The sequence below is a fragment of the Leptonychotes weddellii genome, chromosome 2 (assembly GCF_054177405.1).
Source record: "Leptonychotes weddellii isolate Sample4059 chromosome 2, ASM5417740v2, whole genome shotgun sequence".
Classification (NCBI taxonomy): domain Eukaryota; kingdom Metazoa; phylum Chordata; class Mammalia; order Carnivora; family Phocidae; genus Leptonychotes; species Leptonychotes weddellii.
The window spans coordinates 57,962,433-57,987,263 of record NC_138370.1 but is presented as its reverse complement, the minus strand read 5'-3'; the positions used below and the strand labels follow the sequence as shown (position 1 = coordinate 57,987,263).

The following is a 24,831-nucleotide window of genomic DNA, read 5'->3' as shown; positions in this document are numbered from 1 at the left end:
AAAAGAGAGAGAAGTTGTGAAACAAAGGGAGTGTTGAGTGCCCATTTGGTGTTTGTGGTCATAGGTGTGCGTGTGTGTGTGTGCGTGCATGCATGTGCGTGTTTGTGTGTATATGTGTGCGTGTGTGTGTCCTAGCTACTTTTGGCTGTTTAGGGGCAGGCATGGAGAAGGTGGGTAGTTGGGTGTCGCTGGGGTTTGTGCTTTGTCAGTGCATACAGTAAAGGGAGAGATGGAAGCAGGAGTTAAGGGTGTATTTGGAACATGCATTCCTTATGTGGATTCGCTCCAGGTCCCTTGAACTCTAGATACCATACATGGAAAGCAACAAACACCTACGAGTGTGCTTCACTTCTTGCTTTTTCTCTCTCTAATAATGGCTTTAATAAGTAGTTTGTCACCTACTCTAGAAATTTCTGTGGGTCTCAGTTTTGACCTCTCTTTTCTCCCCTGACAATTGTTTTTCTTTTTCTTAAGCAAACACTTCAGGGTTAGAAATGACAGTATCTATCAGATCAGCAGCCTCCATCCCCACTGGCAGTGGCTTTGTTCAGGTGTCACCTGCTCTATTAAAGTAGCTCCCCATATGCCTTCAGTACTTCTCCCATAGTGTCACCATATCATTGTTCAAAGCACTGAATTTTTCTCCTTGATCCTTCACATAATGAACTTAAATGACCATCAGCTGCCAAACAGATAAAATCCAGACTTCTTAGTGATATGTTTAGGGCAGCTCAAAATGTCTCCAACCTACATTATTCCTTCTACCCTCTCCAGACACCCAAGCCGATCATTGTGGTCTGAGCATACCTTTGCCAGGCTGTTCTCCCTGTCTGGAATGTCCATCTCATTGTGGCTACCTTCACTCCCACTTCTCCTCATCTGCTGGTGAAAACAGCATGTTTTCTTCTCTGGGAGTCCTACCCTTGTATTCCTGTAGGGATTAATCATTCCCTATCCATACTCAACTATAAGATTTTTTGAAGGGCATGGGCTGTGTTATTCATCTTTGCTTTCCCAGTGCCTAGCACATCGCAGCCCTTTCATAAATATTTGTTGAATCATATTGGTTCAGGATTATATTTTAAACTTGCCCTTTAAGAGTTTAACAATATTATGCTAAGATCCTCCCTTTTAGAAATAACTTTTCAATAACCTATGACGTATTGAAAGTCTGGTTAGTACCGAAATGAAAAGTCTGGGAAAAGAAGGAGGCTGCAACACGATGGAAGGAGGGAGGCTGGGGATGCTCATGAGAGGTTGGTTCTGGCCAGTTTGTGCAGGAGTGTAGAAGGAGGGGGAGAAGGGCAAATGGTGTCTTGTTGAATATCGTTTTGCTTACTGCATGAGTTACAATTAATTTTGGTTATATAAAACAATTGCATAAACACAGCAAGAACTACTTTTTTTGTCACACAAAAGAACCCTAAAGGTAGATGGTCCATGATGGTCTGGTGGCTCCACAATGTGAAAAGGTTACAGGCTTTCACCCTTCTTCTCTACTTGCTTACACATACCTGCCGATTTCAGCATTGGTTTATACCGGAGGATGGCTGCTGAATGCTAGCCGTCATATCTGCAGTGGGAGCTAGACGCAGGAGGAAAGGCAGAAGAACAAAAAAGTTAACTTCCATCCCCATCAGATTCCTTGAAACTACGTTTCTTTTTAGATCATGTTGTCCAGAGGTACTTACATGGCCACTTCAGGTTACTCAGGAGTCTAAGACAAGTAGTCTTTTATTTTGCTATGTAATGTGCCCGCTAAAAATAATAATATAAAAATATCCTTCTGAGGAGAAGGAGGAGAGTAGATATTGGAGTGGGCCATCAGCAGTCTCTGCTACATTTGCTTTTTAGTCCCTTCACATTCTCTTAGTTTGTTCATTATTTTTCGTTGCCAGATCATTCTTTCCCTCAGCCCTAGGATCATACTCTTCTTCAGCTTATTCATGCCGCTTCAGGGCTTACATCATCTATAATTTCTACTTGTCATATTTAAAGTTGACTTAGTCCAGGTATTCCCATGACACACACATATAAGGTAAAGATATATAGTAAAGATTTTTAAGGAAATGCTGGATAGGGTTCCAAATAAGGCAAATAAAATTAAGAAACAAATGTGAGCTCGGTTTGACCACAGCTGGTAATATTGAGGGGAGAGTTTAGTTTCACTTGATACAAATATATCCTGTGTTAAATTTGAAATAAGGTAGATGTCTAAATTAAAGGAATAGAGTAGATACATAAAAGATACAATGGACTATATTAAAATGTTCCCCTTCAGGTATTAGTGGTACTTTCTGCTTCAAGATGAAGCATCTTCATTCTGGAAAGCTAACATGATTTTGAGCACTTTTTAGAACAACCCTACCCCTTTTAAAATCATATTCTGATGGGATACCTGACGCACAGAGCAAAACTATTCTCTAGAGAGGGAGTTTAGTTGCTGGATCAAGTTGGGAATTTGGTTGCTATAACTACAACTTCACAGATAAAAGCACAGGCTTTCATAGTCCTTGGAAAGTTGGCATTGGTAGTGTCTTAACAACGTAAGTGGCCTTAAAGAGAAGGACTCTGATGTTTTCGTTTGTAGGATAACTGATATGATATCCCAGGTCATCTAATGCTTGACATCTTCTAGTCAGGGAATTTGTCATTTGTGATCCTTGGTGTAAATGAGTGTGTGAGAGTTCACCCTAGATGTCCTATGTAGTGATGTTTGGAGTTCTCTTGCAAAAGTAAATATTGTATTTCATAAAGGTTTTAAAGTCTGATGTGTGTGTCAATGAAATACAATATTTTTCTTTGTAAAAAGCAGGATTTGCTTATCTTTTGCTAAGTGTGATGGAACTCACGACCCCTATTTGTGTTATTTGGGGTGGGGGGCGCTTGGTTTAGAGGAATGGGTGAATTACCATTTCACCTGTATGCATTCAAAGTGTCTTAAAATATGTAGCAACTAAAATTTTTTTTTTAAAGAAGCATACTTTCAGTATTGTAAATAGTAAATAGAAAATAGGAGTAAACAGTAAATAGGAGTAAGAATGTTATTACTAAGAGAAAGATTGCTATACGAAACAAATTATACTTGGTGAAATTAGAATATATTTATTAATATAAAGGTTTCTAATTAATCATAGTTCAGGGACCCTTTATTTCATTTCACTATGAGTTAAATTATATATACGTACATATATGTATAAAAGGCAACAATCATATATTTGAATGTTAAAGAAAATGACTTTATATTATGTACTGCACTTGATTTTTTCAGTGTACTGGAAATTGTTTAAAAGTACCTCAAGAATAAAGTAATAGCTTAGATGTGTATTACCATCTTTATATTAGAATTTAAATTAATGTGTGCTTAAAAATTACCTTCTATATTTATTACTGATGAGAATATTGAACTGTAAGTTGAAAATATGAAAACACTTTTATTTCCTTAGGTGTTTCTTACTTTGTCACTTATCTATGGCTTTATAGAGGTTACGTGTTTTTTGCAATGAAATATAAAATATAATTTCTGGTATTGCATGTTCATATGTTATAGATCTATATAAACATTAAGTAACTGTATTTTCCTAGTTATACGTTCATATAAATCTTTTCTAGTCCTACTACACTTCAAGATTATTTTTACTTTGTCTTTTATTGATGACTTATTCTGTTTTATAGCTATAAACTGCTCATTTTATCAGCTTTATTAAGATAATGTTTGTTTCTTAATTTAAACATTTTCAGATAGTTTAAAATATTGAGGCAATGGTCAAAATCTGTCACTTTCCTCTGTTTTATTTTTATTATTTTTTGCTTTATTAAGATGAATCTAGAAAACCATCATTAAGTGTACTTTAGTTTTACAAGTAGGAAAAACTTCATTCTAAGTCATATATAATACACAATATATCTATATCTATACCTGTACATGTATATGTATATATATATATATATCTCAGGTCTGCTGCTGCCAAGATGATTTATATAGTCTAAAGTAATGATTACTTAATTGTTATTCAGGATCTTGAAACCATTTCAGTTTACCACTTTGCCACCTGATCTGATTTTAACATGATTTCAAAAACAGAATGAAGAGTTATCTGTGAGTAGGGTCTTCTAGGTTTTATAATCATTATCTCATTTAAGTGAACTTTTTAAATTGAAGTATGATTGACATATATTAAGTGAACTCTATTTTAAAGATTTATTTATTTATTCGAGAGAGAGAGAGGGCCCAAGAGTGGGAGGGTGGGGGCAGAGGGAGAGGAAGAAAGAGAATCTCAGGCAGACTCCCCGCTGAGCGCAGAACCCTATACAGGGGCTTGATCCCACAACCCCGAGATCATGACCTGAGTCGGATGATTAACTGACTGACTGAGCCACCCAGGCGCCCCTATTAAGTGAACTTTTAAAAACCTTTGTATATAGTTAATTTTGTGTATGGAAACATCACTGTGGCTAAAGCAGGGATTTTTTTCCTTGATTATCTATGTCAGAGTCTAAAGTAATTATAGTTTTTCAATATAGTAGAGAAGAACAGGCTGCTAACTACGTAGCCCAAGAAGTATGAGTTTAATTTTTCTGAAGAATGTGCTTATGGGATGATAAGTAGAAAGGACATTGGATTATGGTTAGCAGATAACATGGGGCAAGATTATGAAAGGTAATTGACCAAGGCAGAGGTTTCTAAACTGGGCTAGTTAGTAGATTCACCTGACTTGGGAGGGTAAAACAGAGGCCCAGGCCTTAGAGATTTTTATTCATTACAATCGAGATTGGACCATATGCTCTCATTTTCAAAGTTTACAAGCAGGTGGTCAGTCAGATTTGAACTGAAAGGCTGGGCTAATGACTATGAAACTGATGTGTAACCACTGAAGTTTAAAGATCGGTAGAATGAGAAGGTCATGGAAGATTTGACAAAGCTGGGACCAAGACAGGAACCCTATCTCAGTGGCCTTGGTGTGCCAAAGCTAAGGGCCTATTATTTTCAGGAAAATAGAAGTCAGTGGGTCACATGTCAGTGTAATTTAGGACTAATTGACGGAATTTAGAGACTGAAATTACAGGTGAGGGAAAAGATGGAATAAAAGAGTTTCCAGTGCTTTGAACTTGCATGTGTGTGTGTGTAGTGTGCATGTAGTGTGATGCCTTTGCCAGCTAAACCGAATCTGGAAGGAATGAAGTGGTGGATATCAGAGTTGAAATGAATATATTGGGTATTAGGCATGTTGTGGTACATGCTTTGACAGACAGGGGGACTACAGGAGGTATGAAGAGAACTAGGCATTGAGTCACCTGAAACACTTTGGAGATAGAGTAGTGTAGGTTGGAAAGGTAGGTAAATAGGAAGAATACAGAAGCAAAAATGAGATGCTTATAAGGTCAGAAGGCTATAGGGACAGACTTTGACAACTAAAATTTTGCTGCTCATTTCCGTGCAAAATTATCTCATGGCCTGTTTTAAGCAAACCATGCAATATGTTGCCAATTCTCATATAAAGTGGATGCCAGATTTCATAAATTCTATTGATTTTTTTTTTTTTTTTTTGAGAGAGAGAGCATGCGCTCGAGAGAGAGTGCAAGGGGGTTTGGGTAGGGGCAGAGGGAGAAAGAAAATCTTAAGCAGGCTCCACACCCAGCTTGGAGCCTGACCTGGGGCTTGATCTCATAACCCTGAGATCATGACCTGAGCCGAAATCAAGAGTTGGACGCTTAACCAACTGAATCACCCAGTCACCTGCATTCTATTGAATTTTGTAAGCAAGGTAGTATTAATCTTTTGCAAAACATAATTTGAAAATGGTAGTTTGAGTTCCTTCCAATTTTTCACTTCTCTCAACATTCATGAACATCTGTTTGTGTGGACATATGTTTTTATTACTTTTTGAAAATTTAGGAGTAGAATTGCTGGATTATATGGTAAATATATGTTTAGCTGTGTAAAGAACTGCCACAGTGTTGTCCATAATGGCTGTAACATTTTTCATTCTCAACATGTTATGGAAAATTCTGGGTGTTCTACATCTTCTCTAACCCCTGGTATTGTCAGTGTTTTTAATTTTAGCCACTCTAGTGGATATATGGTGATAATCTCACTGTGGCTTTATTATGCATTTCTCTGAAGACCAGTGTTGTTGAGAATATTTTCATATGCTTATTGGCTACTCATATGCCTTTTCTGGTGAAATGTTAGTTCACCCATTTAAAACAATTTTTTTTTAATTGGATTTTGCCCACCAAAAAGGTCTATTTCTGTAATCTGTCTTCTGTTCTATTGATCTACTAGTCAGTTCTTTTTTTTTTTTAAAGATTTATTTATTTTTTAAAGAGAGAGAAAGAGTGAGCGTGGGCGGGGAGGGAAAGAGAGAGAAGAGAGAGAGAGAATTTAAAGCAGACTCCCTGCTGAGGGTGGAGCCCGAGGCAGGGCTCTATCTCACGACCCTGAAATCATGATCTGAGCTGAAATCAAGAGTTGGAACACTTAACCAGCGGAGCCACCCAGGCGCCCTCATCTACATGTCAGTTCTTATACCAATACCACATTGTCTTCAATTGTGTAGCTTTATAGTAGCTTTTGAAATCACGTAGTATAAATCCCCAGCTTTGTTCTTTATCAAAATTGTTTTAGCTCTTTTATATCTTCACTTTTTCATATAAATTTTAAAATCAGCTGGTCAGTGTCAAATGTTTGTTAGGATTTGATTAGATTTGAACTGAATCTATAGATCAGTTTGGGAAGATTTATTCTCAGCAATATCGAGCCATCCACACCATGAACATGGTATAGTTCATAATTTATTTACATCTTCTGTTATTTCCCTTCACATGGTTAAGTATCCTTTTGTAATTTTTAGTGTACAGGCCATATGCATCCTTCATTAAATTTATTCCTAAGTGTTTTATTTTTGATGATAAGTAGTAGGTTTTTACTACTTTGGTCTATAAGGGAAGATCTGAAACAGATTAATCAATATTGCCAGGATTGTCTCCTTATTGGTAGAATTAGAACAAGTACTTATAAAACAAGGTAAAACAAAATAAATATGGTTTATGAGAGATGTCCACATTTTATTCAGATGAATTAAATTAGTTGACATTTTATTACTTGATATCTTTGTAAGAATTTACATATAGGTTTGAGTTTATGCTTTTCATTTCTTGTAAATGTGTTTTTTTAACTTCTAAGAATTTTATGAATATGATATTACTCAAATGACCTGTGTTTTGGGGTCCTGTCTTACAAGGACATACCTACTATTTCAACTTCATTTATGGTATATGCCAGATTTGGGGGAGCTTGGTGGCTAGGTTTTGGTGCCATTCATGTAAGCCTTTAAAGAATATCAGCTGCATGGTTGAGACCTTGTTTGATTTTTGAGAACCATTCAGTTTCTTCCTGGTGAAGGGCCAATCTGAATCATTCATACGAATTCATCTACCATTTTTCTCATTAACAAGTTGCATAGATCTGTTTGGTTATTTCTTAGTGCAATTGTTTATTTTACCTGTTTAATGAATTTTACGAAAATTAGGTCATTTTTAAATAAGATGTTAGAGCAAAGCGTCTTTGTCTCTACATGATGAGCTTTGCAGGATGAAATGGTGACCATTTAACAGAAGCATTTTGGATAAGGCATGTGTCTATATGCTGAAGGGGAAAGCTGTTATGGACCATAACTTTTATACAAACTGATCAGCTGCCATCTGTGTACAAAGCACTGTGATCAGCAGAGACCTGTTTGTGCCACTGTTTAGACTGATAGCAGCAGATCAATTTAGCTGAGCTGTTCTGTAGCAGTTCGGTCACGAGGACATAGACACACCAAAGTGTAGTCATCATCACACCACTGTCCTTTGCTGGTTTAGATTGTGGCAAGAGAGAAAAACTGCTTGCTCTCCACCCCAGTACAGCTGAGGTAAGATCCACCTTTTTTCTCTTGAAGGGATAAGCAAGACCAAAAGCAGCCTCTTTCAACTTTTCCCACATTGCTTTGATTTAAATTTATGCTAGTTTTTCCCATGATAATCCCTCAAGTCAGGTACACAATTCAGCCTCCCTTTGGTGGAGAGCATGTGTGTAGTACAGCTTAGATAAATTCTAATAACAAAATTGCGCTGCTGAGCACATCTAAGCATTTGACCTTGAAGACTCCTAGGAGAGCAGACATTGCAGATTTCCCTACTTGCCCTTGACTTACAAGAGAGTAGATAATGAATTAATAGAAATTGATAAAGAGCGTCTGTCAGGCAGCCGCTGAGGTCATGAGGCTGGTATGCGGAAACAGTGCCCATACAACATGCGTAACGCGTAACTGCAGCCAGGAGGGGTGGGTGGGTCATCGAAGCAGGAAATTCGCCTTCAGAAGGAATGTTGGCTTTCTGCACAAGCTACAGCCGCATGGACTCACGGAGAGAAAACACACAGGGAAATGGGGAGTGCTCACTGCTGCAGAGGAAAGAGCTCCTATAGAAGGTGGCAGTACTGTGACTGTTACTGGTGCTTCAAAGATATGATGAAGACAGTGCAGGTTAGATTTTTTTATTTTTAAATGAATTAAAATGCTAATAGTACTGAGAGCAAATGTTTAGTACTTCTCCCGTCGTTGAGGAGACAACAGGCTGCTGAGGAATGGACAGAGAGGAGAAGACACAGCTTATGAGGCCTTCGCTTGTAATTTTTTTCTTGTTGCTCTATTTTAAGCAAAGGTTCAATGTTGAGATTTGCTGTGGAGAAGTCCGCCCCCGTTACTTTGTGCAGGGTGATGATTGTTAGAACATTTCTAAATGAACCTCGAAAGAAATTTAGAGACTCTTAAGTGTGTATGTAGTTTTCCCAAATAGTTACTTCTGAAATATGAGCTTGTTAAAGGCCATGCTTTAGAAACAATTTGTAGTTTACACACACATGTAACTTATATGTATACTTGGTGTGTATATGTTTTTGTTTTAAATAGCTGTTACCTTTTTTTTTTTTCCTTTTGGTTAAACTAATGAGTGAGGACAAAATATTTAAGAAGATTAAATGCATTTTTATGGTAAATTTTTCAGTGCAGTTTAGTAACTACTTAGAAATAGGTATGAAAAATTGGTATCTTGGAGTATTACATTTTAAATCATTTTATAGATTGGGATTGCCCACCAGTATAATCTCAGTTTGATTGCTGTGTATTCCCTCGCTGGGTATAGCCTGACATGAATAAGTTTACATTCCAGTACTGAGGAATTGCATTCCACTGAGTAGTTCTGACGTACAACAAGAATGTGGAGGCCCATACAAAGGGCAAGTTTAGGGACACTGTTAGAAGAAGCTTCTGTATTCACCAACTGCCTTTCGTGGAAACTTACACTGGTGGAAAGTGCGCTTGATTCAACTTGGGTGGGGAAAATGTGGTCACAGCAAGTTAAGACAGGACAGCCTTACCAGAGTAAGATCCCTCAATAGCCTGTCTGGTGTATTATTACCAAAGGTATTTATGAAAACTAGGTAAGCCTTTATATTTTCTATAATTTTTTTTTAAGATTTTATTTATTCATTTGACAGAGATAGATACAGTGAGAGAGGGAACACAAGCAGGGAGAGTGGGAGAGGGAGAAGCAGGCTTCCCACGGAGCGGGGAGCCCGATGTGGGGTTCGATCCCAGGACCCTGGGACCACGACCTGAGCTGAAGGCAGACGCTTAACGACTGAGCCACCCAGGCGCCCCAAGCCTTTATATTTTCAACCATTTGTGCTTTCTGGTTGTGAGTCTTGAACTTGAAAGAAAGTTTATAAAGCTATTAAAATTTTCTCTATTTTACATTATGTAGAAGACGAATTACTTATAGTAATTTTTTGTCTGCGTATTTTTAGTACTATAAAGTCATTGCATTTTGCACCTGTAAAGGTACTGAAGTGAGCTTATTTCAATTTTAGAACAATTTGTAATTCTTAATTTTAAATTTGTTCTGTACAGAAACTTAATGGGAATGAAGATCAGGATTGTTAAACTGTTTTGGGAGCAACCATTCATAAATTAGTTATACTTAGGGAACATGAGCATTTAGGAATAATCTGCTTGTTATGCTGTAAGTGGTCTTTTCCATAATCATTTGTGTGAGTTTAACTTTTTTTTTCTTTTTAATAGCTCAGAGAACCAATAGATTGACCAAAAGTGAACCTGCATCACTTTTAGTTGTCATCTTTGGTTATTTAATGTAAGATTATAAGGACATTCTGAAATTACATTGAGGTTAACAGTTGAAAGCCAAACTGTACAGAGTATTCATACAGAACAGTTTTAGAAGAATTTAAAATAGGCGGGAGTAATTAAATTTTCACACTGCGTAGAACCGGAAGACTATCAGCATTCTTAAAACACACGTAGCGTACTTCTTCCTATCTCCCTATCTCTTTCTTTCTGACTTCATGGCCTCTTGTGAAAGGCTGGTATCTAGTATAGAAAGGGCTAACAAGTTTTTAAATATTCAGGCCAAGTCTTACTGATAACTCTTACCCACATCTTTCTTGATTTTGAAAGTTATTTTGCATTTGTATTCATATTTATGTATATACAGAAGGACTGAAATTATCAGAAGATAGGAATTTTTAAAAATAATTTAATTCAAAGTTTAAAAATATGCTACGTGACTTTAAAAAATTAAGTTTAAACTTTAAAAATGTCATTGTTTATCGTGGTGTGTGGTATTACGAGTGCCATTTCAAAGAAGCAGATGTTCTACTAGTTGAAGTTCTGGCAGCAGCTGCCTGCAGAAGCTTGGTTTTTATAGATTGGACATTCAAATCTTTGACTATTCCAGGGTAACCCTCAAACTCTTGATGGTCTTTTGTAATTTTGCTGAATTTGAATTGCCTTCTGAATTACAAGAGCTGATTTGTCTTTTTCTCACTCAACTAGGCAGTGAGTGAGCCTAGCCAGCCTCTGAGAATCTACCTTTTAACAAAGCTCTGCTCTCCATTGGTTATCGGGTTTGTGCTTTATGGGTAAATGTGATACACTGTTGCAATATTCCTGAGGAGGTCTGGTAATTATTCCTCATAAATGTCAAGCTTACCAAAGACTAGATTTCAAGTTATGGAATGCGGAAGGGGGGGCTGTAGCAGAAAGCAAGAGAGAGGGTAAGGTCCGTGTAGGAGGACAGAATCCTGTTATCATGGAATCTGATTGTCCTTTCAGGCATCTCATTTAACCTTCCCTCAGATAGGTTGGCTTAGTTTCTTCAATTGTGAAAGGAAAATTGAACTGGAGAGACAGTTCTTATGGGGAAAGTAGGAATGCACTGGTCACGTATTATAATCATTTGGGGGCCTTTTTCTAAATACAAATGTTTGAGGACCTTTGACTGTAGTAGCTTAGGTTATGGCATACTTTCAGCTTTAAAACTGAAGAAAAAAATGCCAAGAGGCCCTGTACAATATGATTTTCTAAGTTTTTTTCTCAACCCTGAAGTTCTACAAATCTGTTTTGGTTTTGAGATGCAACTGTAGGAAACAAATATGACATTCTTTTTGTTAAAACTCATGGCACTTACTATTCTGTCTGTATTTACAACTTCCTGTGTACTCATCTTTTTTAGAAGATACATACGTTCTTACAACCTATGTAAGAAGAGGGACTGTATTTAGTTAGCTCTGTATTGATAATAGAGTTTATATATAGATTCTGTTGTATGTGTCCAGTGAGTATGTGGAAGAGGAATGGGAAGCCGAATTGTGGAGATGGGGCTAGCATGGCAGTGCTCTCTAATTTATGGCCAGGGATAAAATAAAAATGGGATTAATGTTAGGTGAAAGAAAAATGTAGGTATAATTGACTTTTCAAAAATATTTCAGTAATATTTGTTTACCTTTTCCCCATTTCTTACTGGTTCAACTTTTACCCACAACTTCTTTCACTTCATTGCTAATTAACATAGAAAAGAGATGGGTTTGAGGCTTGTCAGTGGTATAATTCTGTCATCAAAGTGAACTCTTTCTTTGTCCCTAAGATTTGCTGTTATTTGGTCAAAGTGGTAGTGTTCCCACTTTTTTGTTATTCAGGCCCTGAATTTTTGCCAAGAAACTCAACCTCTTTATCCTTATATAAGATATGCCATTTTAATTATTTTTTAAAGTTTATTTGCTTATTTTTTTTAATAATCTCTACACTCAGTGTGAGGTTTGAACTCACTACCCTGAGATCAAGAGTCCCATGCTCTTCCTACTGAGCCAGCCAGGCACCCCTGCCATTTTAACTATCCAAGCTGTATGATTCAGTGGCATTAATTACAATCACACTTGTGCAACCATGACTGCTACCTGTTTCCAAAGTTTATGTTCCATGGCTCCAAACAAACACTAACCATTAAGCATTCCTATAACCCCCAATAATCTGTAGTCTACTTTCTGTTCATATAAATTTGCCTGTTCTATGTATTTCTTTTCTTTTCTTTTTTAAGATTTTTTATTTATTTGAGAGAGAGAGAATGAGAGACAGAGAGCATGAGAGGGAGGAGGGTCAGAGGGAGCAGCAGACTCCCTGCCGAGCAGGGAGCCCGACGCGGGACTCGATCCCGGGACTCCAGGATCATGACCTGAGCCGAAGGCAGTCACTTAACCAACTGAGCCACCCAGGCGCCCTCTATATATTTCTTATAAGTAGAATCTTATATTTGTCATTTTATGACTGGCTTACTGCGTTTAGCAGAATGTTCTCAAGGCTGATCCAGGCTGTAGCATGTATCAGAGCTTCAGTCCTTTCTGTGGCTCCCAATGTATGTATTTATCACATTTTGTTTAAATATTAATCTGTCGATGAACACTTGTGTTGTTTCCACCTTTTGGCTCTTGTGCATAATGCTGTAGTCAACTTTGATGTACAACTATCCCTTTGAGTCCTTGTTTTCAGTACTATTGAGTATTTAGCTAGGAGTGGGATTGCTGGGTCATATGGTTACTCTGTATAGCTTTTTGATGAAGCACCAACCTGTTTTCTGCAGTGGCTGCACCACTTTATACTCCCACCAGCAAAATAACAAGGGTTCCAAGTTCTCTATCCTCTTTAACACTTGCTATATATATTTTTAATTATAACCATCTTAGTATCTCACATCTAGTATCAGGTGTGAAATGGTATCTCATTGTGGTTTTGATTTGCTTTTCTTTAATGACTCAGGATGTTGATCGGTTTTCCATGTGTTTATTGGCCATTTGTGTACCTTCTTTGGAGAAAGGTCTATTCAAGTACTTGGCTCATTTTTTAATTAGGTGGTTTGTCTTTTTGTTGTTGAATTGTAGGAATTCTTTATATATTCTGAATATTAAACACTTCTCAGATGTATGATTTGCAAATATTTCCTCCCGTTCTGTAGATTTTCTTTTCAGCTTCTTGATAATGTCCTTTGATGCACGGAGGTTTTTAATTTTGAAGAAGTCCAATTTATCTATTTTTTCTTTCACCGCTTGTGCGTTTAGTGTCATATCTAAGAATCTCATTGCCAAACCATAAAACAGACTGAACTGTAGAGAACAAACTGAGGGTTGCTGGGGAGGAGGGGGGTGGGAGGGAGATGGTGAATGGGTTAAACAGGCGATGGGGATTAGGAAGGCACTTGTTGTGAGGAGCACTGGATGTGGTATGTAAGTGATGAATCACTAAATCCTACACCTGAAACTAATATTACACTGTATGTTAACGAAGTGGAATTTAATAAAAACTTGGAAGAGAAAACCAAAAGAATCCATTACCAGATCCAATGTCATGAAGATTTATCCCAGTTTTTTCCCTAAGAGTTTTGTGGTTTGGGCTTTTTTATTTAGGTCAGTGATCATTTTCAGTTAATATTTGTATGTGGTGAGAGGTAAGGGTCCAACTTCTTTTTTTTTTTTTTCTTCAATATGGCAATATGATTGTCCCGACACATTGTTCTTTCCCCATTGACTGAACTTGGCACCCTTGTCAAAATTTGGTTAGATTTGTGGGTTTATTTCTGGACTCTCAATTCTATTTCATTGATTTATACATCTGTCCTTCTGCGTGTACCACACTGTTTTGATTACTGTAGCTTTGAGGTAAGTTTTGAAATCAAAAGTGTGAGTCCTTCAACTTTGTTCAAGACTGTCTTGGCTAAGTAGGTCCCTTGGGATTTTATATGAATTTGAAGATTGGCTTTTCCATTTCTGCAAAAAAAGCTGTTGGGATTTTGATAGGGACTGCATTGAATCTGTAGAGTACTTTGTGTAGTCTCTTATAAGACTTAATGATAAAAAAATGCATTTGATAGGACTAATTGTCCATTTCTGAAGTGGCACCAAGGAATATTTGGAGCAGAGTATAGTCACATAGCTTGGAAATAATCCTTACCTATCTCTGACTTCCCTTTCTTCCTTCCCTCTCTCCCTCTCTCCCTTTCTCTTTCTCTCTTTCTCTGACTTCTTAAAACCCTTAAGGATTGTAGGTATGTTTAAGTTGCCCGCATTCTTATTTAATTTGTATCATTCATAAATTTTCTTAAATCATGATTTTAAAATCTTAAATGCTACTAAGTTTCAGCTGCTATTAATAAGACTGAAGAAGTGTTCTTTTAATTTGTGCCCCTGATCTTACAGAAAGCCCTTTGGAATTCCTTAATTTTTTTATTGGAAACTTTTCAGTTCTGTGTTTTTCCCCTTAGAAACTTGTCTAGGGCAGTGCTATTTCATAGATTCTGCATGGTTTTCTCTAAGAGTAGGTTTAGTCATTTTCATTTTTTATTACTTCCTGGTGTGTTTATCATTTTGAGGTGTGTTTTGTGTATTATTTATTCTTTATTATGTCAGCAGCCTACTGTGCTAAACTTTAAAGACTTCTAGTTTTCATTTATGTCTTTTAACTAAAATGTGAGAACCCCTTATTGTTTAATGTCATATTAAATGGTGTGTGCATTTGATCACTTTTCACATCGGATATTTCATTGTGTAGACTGGATCCTCTACGTACTGCTTTCTTGGACTCACATAAATCTTAGTGAAATGTGTTGTACTTTATTCTTACTGGCTTTGTTTTGTGCTTTACTATCTAAACATCTATATGTCATTTGCAAACTTGAAGATTTCTCTCCATTTCTTTCTACTAAATCATCTAAAATATTTTAAAGAATTGATCTTAATATCACCTCAGGTAGATCTTATCTCTTATACATCTCTATCTGGTTTCCTTTTTTATCTCTATACCTATTTTCCAGAACCGAGTTTTTAAAACAGTTAATAGAACTTGGTCCAAGATTTTAAAAAGCTTAGTAAATAATGATTATTTACTTACGTTTGTTTACATATTTGTTGTTTCAGAGAATCACATAGGAAAAGCAAAAGTATTTTGTGGACTTAGTGAATTTCTAGCTAAAATTTTTCATTACTCTCCCTGTTTTAGTGAATTTCTAGCTAACGTTTTTCATTACTCTCCCTGTTCATTCTTGCCTGATAGCTTCTGGTTTGTAAGCAAAGAGTAAGTCATCTTTGCTTTAGAGACAAGAGGCCTAGTCATTAGGCTTAGCATGTGCATTCATGACCCACTCTTTGTCTCTTTTGAGCCCACTCTTTACCTCTGGGTTCTTGGCTATGTTTGAAATAATAGATTTTTTGATAAATGAAATAATATATTCTCCTTTGCTAGACTGCGTTCTGTGTGCATTTGCCTTTTCTGCTCCGTGTATTCAAAGAGTCACCTGAGGGACAGTATTATTTCTCCTACGGTTCACGTATTTGTGTTGTTCAGTAGAACTTGACTCTTGTGGCTGCAAAGAAAGTTTCATCAGATTCTAGTGGATCTCATTTCCCAAAAGACTCTTGTGGAAATATTTTTTAATAGCACAGTGTATAGGATGCAAACTTTTCATCTCCAAAGTAATAGTGTTAGTGCAAATAATATCTTCCTACCATAAAATTCTTCTGAGTCAATGGCTAATTTGTACAAGGATTTTCACCAGGATTTTCTCTTCATGGTTCTAGTGTGCATATAGCTGTGTCAGAATAAATCTGCTTCAGTGTTGACTAACATAATAAAATTAAATTAAATTAAAAAAAACTACTTCAGTGTTAAGGTGGGAGCTATCACAGATAGAGCAAAGTTGCTGTATCTGAGTTCACTAGTGAAAAATTTTCAGGGGAAATGGGCTAGTAATATGCACAACCACTTGAATTAAGAAAAAAAGTCTTAAGTTGAATACCTTTTCCTTAAACTTATTTAAAATAAGTTGATTTGAAAATTTAGGAAGAGACGCCTGGGTGGCTCAGTCAGTTAAACATCTGCCTTTGGCTCAGGTCATGATCTCAGGGTCCTGGGATCGAGCCCCACATCGGGCTCCCTGCTCAGCAGGGAGTCTGCTTCTCCCTCTGCCTCTGCCCCTCCTCCTTGCTCATGCTCTCTCAAATAAAAATTTTTTTAAAAGAAAATTTAGAAAAATTAAATACACTTTTTAGGTGAAAGAAATGCTTAACCTAAGCAGGTTAAATTATAGAAGAAAATTTATATGCATTTTATAGTTTGCCATCCGTTAGAATATTCTAAGTCTTCACCTAACTGGGAATAATTTAAAACAGCCTAACAAAACACATTCATACTGATTTTCTGTTACTTACATTATCAGTTTGAAAACATAATATTGGAATTTTCCAGAAAAATGTATGTCTGAAATTTAAGAAATTGAATGGTTCCTTGTCATTAGATGTAAATAATGATTAAAGAGTTTCTCTTTCTCCACTAGTTGTTTTTGTTTTTCATTTTCATTTATTTAGAGAATTGGCCCAAATTTACAATTTATATTTCATAAATTTTTTTTTTTTCCTTCCTAGTTTTGGCAAGCGTTCTGCAGGAAGCTTTAGGCGTGGCTGTGAATGCATTGTTTTAGAGCCTTCTGAAATGATTGTGGTAAGAATACTTCTGTGAAGACTTTTTTCCCTAAAAAAAAAATTATAAAGTAAAAGCCCTTTAACTAAGTACTTACAATACTGTATTTATGTATTTTATAACTTTAGATATATTTATTTCATAATTTTTATTGGGAATCTGAGTTTATAATCATTATATTGTAATTATTTATAAGATTCAGTGAAATGAAAAAGATAGAAGACTCAAAAGGGGCAAGTACATATGTGTTTTGTGCTTGAACTTTGTCAAATCAATCTATGATAATGCCATTTAATTGAAATTTGGGAGGAATATTTGAAGTGCAGGACTTTAGCTCTCCAAATATTAATTGGAATGAGTGAAATACTTCAGATGAGTCAAGGTGATATGTATTCAGGCAACAGTTAACATAAGGAAATCAATTTCTGTTTTTTGTCTATGTCCTATATCAATATATTTTTTAAATCCTACAATTCGGTTAAAAAGAGAGAGAAAGATTTCAACAGAGTGTCTAACCAGCATACTAGTCCCCCAATTTTCTGGCCTAATGTAGAAGATGGTGGAAGCTTTTTATTCACATTTAGTAAAGTATTTGGTAGAAAGCTGTAAGTCTATTTTCAGAGAAGATTTAGGGTTTTTCCCTATGATGTAGGAGAGGAATTCATCAGAATGAAAACTTCCTTGTCAAAGTTAGTGAAAACTTTGGTAAAATGTCACAAAATTTACTCTTCAGTAAGAAAGTAGCATGGTGGTGAGTAAAGATTTAGGATTGGAAGAATGGGGGTGGTTACATAGGAGTTTCCAGCATCAGGTCTTGAAAAGCATTTTAGATATTTCCTAGAGATTTTGGCCTCCATCAGTGCTATTTTGTGTTTCTCTAAGGGACTTTTGATCTTCAAAATTCTTTGAGGATTTTATACTTGCCGATATTATACAAACTCCTAAGTTTGCCAGTGTGAGAATAGTCTTAGAATCTTAGTATACCTTGATTATGAGCAATCACATTTTCATTATATAAGTATTAGGAGGATTGTCCTAACGTAACTTTTATTCTGGTTAGTCCATTCATCAGTTTCTAAAATGTTGAAAATGAGGATTTTTTTTTTTTTTAAATAACACTATAAGAAGAGAAACTGAATCTACAGATTGAAAGTAGGAAGAGAAACCCTTAGGTAATCTACCAAAGCCATTCTGCTAGCAGTCCTGTTTGAGTCATTTGGGATTTGGGGGTTTTTACAGCTTTACTCACATACATCAGGGTTAGGACAATGAAGCAGTTGCTTTCATAATGCGAGGCAATGTATCCTGTGAGTTCTTTCGCTAATAAATCAGTACAAAGATTGCTGAAAATATCCTTCCCTTTGAAACTGCAGGAAATTCAAGAGTTACTCATATTGTCCTAAGTGGAACTGAAAATACTTCTTCATAAAAGAAAAGTTACTCAAAACCAGTTAGTTCCAGAGAAGTTCAGACACTTAATCTGTCATGATAGTTTGTCCACAAATGTCTTTGCAAAATGAATGAATATGGACTTATCTGTAAGTTTTATTCTGCGTCTAATGTTAATATAGAATGTTGTGTTTGAAGACATAAATTTTGGGGGGTTTTATTTCAGGTGGACTATATGGATGAAAATGAAGAATATTTTCAGCGTCAAGCTTCTCATCGACAATCTCGAAGGAGATTTAGAAAAATCAACCAGAAAGGTGAAAGACAAACAATCATTGACACTGTGGATCCTTATCCTGTGGGCAAACCACCTTTGCCTCGAGGCTATCATACGGTAAGTTATTAAAATATAATATTTTTAATCTTTAGTTTTTTTATTGGCAATTTTGTGAAGAGACATATGCATTTCCTATTTTAATTGAATAATTCCTTTCTGTGAAATGTGCTGGAAACACATATAGTATGAATAGTTTTAAGGAGCATTGAAATAAGTTATCAAAAGACATTGTTTAGCCTTTTTATTTCTTAAAATGTTCTCTTACCTTAATCTAAAATTTGAACTCTCCCTGCTCCTACCCCAGTGATTGGCATCAGACTTACTTTTTATTTCAAAAGTAGATATATAAAAATGATATGTTATTTTCATACTTTGCATACCACTGTGAGAATATTGCCTGATAATTTTTTTTGTTTTTAATACGCTGAAGTGAAAACATAATTTGAAGTGATGCTTTTTAAAATCCCAGTGTAAAGATGATCTGAAGTATTTCTGATAGGCTCAAAGATCCTCTTAAATGCTGTAGTCCACTTGATCATCATTTATTTCATAAATATTTGATAAAGTATTTTTATGTTTGAGGAAACCAAGGCACAGATAATGAGTGATTTGTACAAGACCCCAATAAAGTCAGTTTTAGGACCTTATTTTCTTATTCCTTTCTTTCTGTTTAGCTGCACTATGCTCATTTCCCCTGAGAATATATTTGAGGATTTCTATTTTCAAAAAGAAAGTAACATGAGTTCTTACATATGTCATAATAGAGTCTAAGATGGTTTGTCTGTATATAAATACAGTTAAGTGAGTAGTCATTATATGTGAAATTAATTTTAAAATAAAAATATGAAAAACATAAAAATAGGTAATTGACAGCTATTTTACATTTCTCATTTGTTTTGCTTACCTGCACTTTTCTTTCCTTTTGCAAATAAGTATAAATGCAAAATACATGGGAAAATATATAGACTTAAAATTATATACTCAATTTTTGGTAACTTTTAGTGATACGGTATACTTTATACCCACACTTCATATGTTTTATTTCTGAGAGCTCTTTGTGTGTGAATATTTAAGCAGTTTTGACCACCAGCTACCCGCCTACTCCTTTCACTACCCATGCACTATTTTAATTTAACATGAATGTTATAGTTGAATCATTTCATTGAGCTCCTTTGGAAAGGGTAGCTTTTTGCTCATCATAAAGAGAGCTTTGTTTGTCCTTTGGAGAGACTTGGTATAAAAAAAAACAAAACAACAACTATGAAAGGTTTTTTTGTTACCATTATCTGTAAAAGAAGGTAGTATTTTTAGTGTTGACATAGCATCATGGAAGAAGGAAATTTGGATTAAAAATAGTTGTACATATTAATAGTTCCATATATTATTTTAGCCTGGTGCTAATGTTGTTAATATTCTTTCTGCTCTGGAATTATTTTTCCAAATCAGATTCCATACTAAGATAGTGGGAGTGTGAATTACTTAAAATTTAGTGTTAAAGCTGATTGGTTTAATTTTATAGTCCTATTTTTCACACTTAAGTTGGGAAAATCCTATAACTTTTTCTCTTTTATTCCCATTTGTTTCCCTCTTTATGGAATATTTCACTTTCCCTACGTGACTTCCCTTTTTTGGTTTGATTTTTAAAAAAATGTGCAGGGTTTTTTATTACAAGATTACTTTTTTAATTTTAATTTAATGGTTTTAATAAATATCTTACCTGGTCAATAGGTACTTTTATTAGGGAATATTCAGTACTAGGATGAAAAATTTAACTTGATTACTAATGGATCATGTACTAGCTTACTAATATGTGACATGTTGATATTAATTTTACTGGATGAGTTCAGATTGGCAGCAACATGGTCATAATTGAAAATATTGGATCCTTTTTTGCGTGTGCAAGGTGTGTTTTAATTATATTTATATAATATTTATTATTTCACCAAATACATGATTTTAACATAGAAAACAACAAAATTTTGTTTTGTATATATGGTGCCACAGGATAAAAAGAGTGAAATGAAAATTATTATTCATTAGTCCTAAGTTATATTTACTTATTCTTAACAGAAATATTTCTCTTTGAAAGAACCCTAGTAGAGTGGGACTGAGGGTGAAAAGTTTATTTAGAAGATGCATGATCATACTTCACAGGTGATTTTAAATGATTTCAAGTGCATTTCAAGTGCATGGCTAAAAAACATAGAGAACATTATACATACAGCCAATTCTATATGGTCATTCTTAACCTAATTTTAACATTATCTTCGTTTTGGCAGATATACTATAGCATGTCTGATAATGTTCATCTTTTCCTTTCCTCTTTTATGGCACTCATTTCATTTTGGCTCAAAGGAATGCACTAAATCTCAGGTATTGTAATTTGTGTGTGGTCTCCTAATACTAACCTAAGTTTATTTGTGAATTTGCATTGTAACTAATGAGTTTATAATATTGATGTGTTTAGCTTGGTCTTGTTCTTTTGTATTTTGCCCTGATTCAGTAAAATCTCTTAAAACAAAACTGTTAATGGTTTAGGTGATGGCACAGTCTATTTGTGCAGATGTAGTGATGGATTGTCCACCTTGTCCACCTTAGGTCCACCTAAGTGCAACCTACTTATTATTTTTTTTTTTTTTAAATGAGTGGAAGCACTGTTCTTAACTAACATGATTTGCAAGTAAAAAAATGAGAGAAAGACAGGTAGACATAATGGAAATTTAATTGCTTTGTATGCAAAAGCTTATGGGAAATCCACTAGAAATTTACATTTTAAATGATGCTGTAGGTAAAAGCTTTAAATTTCAGGAATCCCAGTATGAGAGCATTTTGGGAGAATACAAGTAAAATTTTAGTCAGATAGAGTAAAGGCTTAGTCAAAAAGGAAATGAGAGTTTAAAAACGCTTGTGTTTTCTTATTTGTACTTTATTTTTAACCAGAATTCATGCTTTATTTCATTCTGTATTTTAATCAAAAAGCCTATAATAATATCTTTGCTCATTTCTTTCATGCCAACACATGACTAATTTATGATTTTCAGTGTTACTCTTTTGAAACTGGGGGTCAGATTGGGGGTTATCAGGGAATTTGGAGTAAAGGAAGGAAAACTGATTTATCTCTGGAAAGGAATTGGTTAAGTAACTTAGTAAAATCTTATGGTTGTGTTTTCTTATTGCCCAGGAAAAAGATCGTGTATAATTTAATTCACATTAGAGGAAGTCGACTGTCAATATAATATCTTTGGCTACTATAGTGACCTTGCCTGAAAGCATGAAGTATTTGTATAGAGTTTCAAATTAAAATGAGGCAGTAACTTTATGTTCTGTGCAAGAGAATGCATATTAAAATGCCACAGGTTGTTGCTATATTGTACTTGAGAAGCACTGCTAAATTTTAAGTGATGTGGTAAATCTTAAACATTTTCATACCATTTGTAAATTTTATAAAATTTTGATGTAATTGTATACTTTTTAAAATTGCACCAGTGTTTTGGGCTTTTATCTGGTAAAGTATAGCCTAAAAATATATAACTTTAATATTTTAAAAGATACATCAGTACATAATCTTTCTCCTTTTTAATAGGAAAAATTACTAGTTCGTCTAATTCCCATTTAGAAGTAGGAATTGAATTGAAAATGTACACTGAGTTATGATATATACTTTATGTACACTTTTTAAAATTAGATGTGTTGCAATAGTTTTAAACCGATTATAATCATTTTCTTCAGAAACATGAGTACTCAAATAGTCCATGTGGAGTGTTTTCAAGACATTTTTTCAAGGCAAGTCTATGAGGTTTGCAGAGAGAATAATCAGCATTTTAAAATGCAGTGAGAAGGGAATATTGGAGATGGCTTTCATTAACATTTTCCTACATTTTGATGCTTTGAGGTTGAGGCTGTATTTAGGATTGCCAGAAAAGAGGATGTGGCATGAATTTTCAGTCTTAAGGTAGATAATGAAAATAGAGGCAGGTAGTAGATAAGGTTCTTGGCAGAGGCTGGAAAATTTGGGGTCAGTCTCTTTAGACTTTGGACAAGTTTATTTTGTCTCTGGGTACAGAGTAGGATAGAGGAAAAAAGCTTTATTTATTTTATCCATGATTACAGACCCTGCCTGTCTACATTTATGGGGAATTTATTCCAGGAGTTTGTAATTTATTCTAGAAGATACTTAAGGGGGCGACTTAACTTACCTGATTGTAGTGATGGGGAGACTGGTACATATTTATTCTGTCATCTTTTATTTCTTTTTTTATTTTAATAAAAAGAGAGCTCTGCCCTCTTCTCAGTTTAGAAAGAACAAAATTATACAGAGATATTAGACTGAAGACTGAAGAAAACTTGTCCTGTCTATTCCATGGAGTTTACATGTACCAACAGACATTGCAGCCTAGCGAGGCTGAAAGAATTGAAGTGCTCCTGGTCCTTTGAAGTTCTGATTGACTGTCCACTTCCCATTCCTACTTACCTCCAACAGATGGCTCTAGTTTTTTTTTTTTTTTTTTAATAGTTTAATTAGCAAACATCTATAGAGTAGTACCTATGTATGTACTACTGTTCTAAAACATTTCACATAAATTAAGTCATTTGATATACATAACTACCCTGTGAGGAATGGATTATTATTAGTACATTTTACAGATTAGGAAATGAAAGAACAAGATTAGGGGATGTGCTTTAAGGACACACAACTAATATTAGTAATAGAGCCAGAATCCTAACCCCAGAAGTCTGGCTCCAGAGTCAAAGCTCTTCACATTATTCTATACTGCAGAATACAATAAACTCAATGAATGAAAGTGACCTCTTTTAAAATATGAAAAAAAAAGTAGATTACAAATTCAAAGGATTGGTACTCCTCAGTTGTCATAATTTCTTAGCCATTTTTATGAGATTTGATTTAGTTTAAGTAATATTTGGAATGTCCATGACTAGTAATTGTTTTAGGATGAGAAGAGACAGTCAAAATCCAAGATGGCCTTGTGACATTTAATTTTGTGTTGTCGTTGTTTTTTTTAATCTTGGAATATTTTATTTGATCAGGTGTAAGCAGGCTTACACTGTCCCAAAGGACATTTTCCCAAGGAATGGCTCTGTTTTATACAAATTTGAATTAGGATTTGAACACGGTATAACATAAAACATATTCATAAAGTTTCAATCAATGCAAAAATTTTGAAATAATGGAAACCGGTTGATCATATAAAAAGATATCTCCCACACATTTTATTAGTAGTCCTTTTCTACAATATGAATATACATTTCAAAGCACTGTTTAATAATTATGTATTACATTTTTCAGTAGATTAGGCTTAGTTTAAAATTCTTGGTGCAGATGTATAAAAGGTAATAAAAAATAGTGCATAAAATTATTAAGTTAATATAAGTTGAATACAATGTAATATTAACATAATGGGGATAATTTTTGTATTATAGTCAGTGATAATACAATATCTATAAAATGTGGCACCAATGTAATAAGATTGATCCATGCATGAGGCTTATGGAAATGAGTTCCATTTTTTATAATAATATAAGACAAATTCTATTTCTAATAATGGTTATATAATCATTCCTAAGTTGTATCTTATATTTCTCTGAAGTAGATTTTTTTAAAGATAGATTTAAGTTGGTTTCATTTTTAGTTAAGGGCTACTTGGTAGGTTTCGTTAGTTTCAAAAATTGTCAGATATTGAAACATGAAAAATTATAGTGTTTGTGTGATTATGTACTTTTATTTGACAGTCATCTTTTTGATGTGGACTGTTGTTCTTGCATTAGAAATAGTGTTTTCACTCGTGTTATGGCTTTGCTTTTTCACTTATCTATTTAATTTTTTGCTGAAGTCTTCTTAGTTTAATACAATATTTGCTGCCTAACAGTAAGAGAATATGTTTTGAGTAATATATCAGTGACTTGTATATTTACTAAATTTCCTAGAATATTAAGGTCTTAGGATTTTAACTTGCAACAATCAGTTCACATCATATTATACCTATGATTTATTCATATGATGATATTTTAAAAATCTGTTTATATGCTTAAATAGAAAATATTCACATATAGGGGAAATGTCTTAATTATTTTGACATTTTCATTCTTCTTTAAATTCGTCAAGCATTTGTTCGCTTAATTAAACCTAAAGCCTTTGTCTTCAATAATGTCATCAGTGCCTCTCTGTGAATTATAATAGGATGGAGTTTCAGGAAATGTGTGTATTCTCTTTCTTGTATCATAGAGAGG

At 34.7% G+C, this 24,831-nt stretch overlaps 1 protein-coding gene across 13 annotated transcripts in view; it reads left to right on the top strand.

The window, feature by feature from the left end:
* The window catches only part of RAPGEF2 (Rap guanine nucleotide exchange factor 2), a 236,732-nt gene that overhangs the window by 104,222 nt on the left and 107,679 nt on the right, over window positions 1-24,831 (top strand). For 7 of the 13 annotated variants that reach the window (XM_081811368.1, XM_081811360.1, XM_081811348.1 and 4 more), the window contains exons 5-7: window positions 16,805-16,880; window positions 18,475-18,642; window positions 20,941-20,958. In XM_081811368.1, coding sequence (XP_081667494.1) covers window positions 16,805-16,880; window positions 18,475-18,642; window positions 20,941-20,958 — 262 coding nt within the window. Of the gene's footprint in view, window positions 1-8,352; window positions 8,529-9,157; window positions 9,485-16,804; window positions 16,881-18,370; window positions 18,398-18,474; window positions 18,643-20,940; window positions 20,959-24,831 lie in introns of those variants that run through there. The other 6 variants (XM_081811363.1, XM_081811343.1, XM_081811384.1 and 3 more) reach the window with 4 other exon arrangements.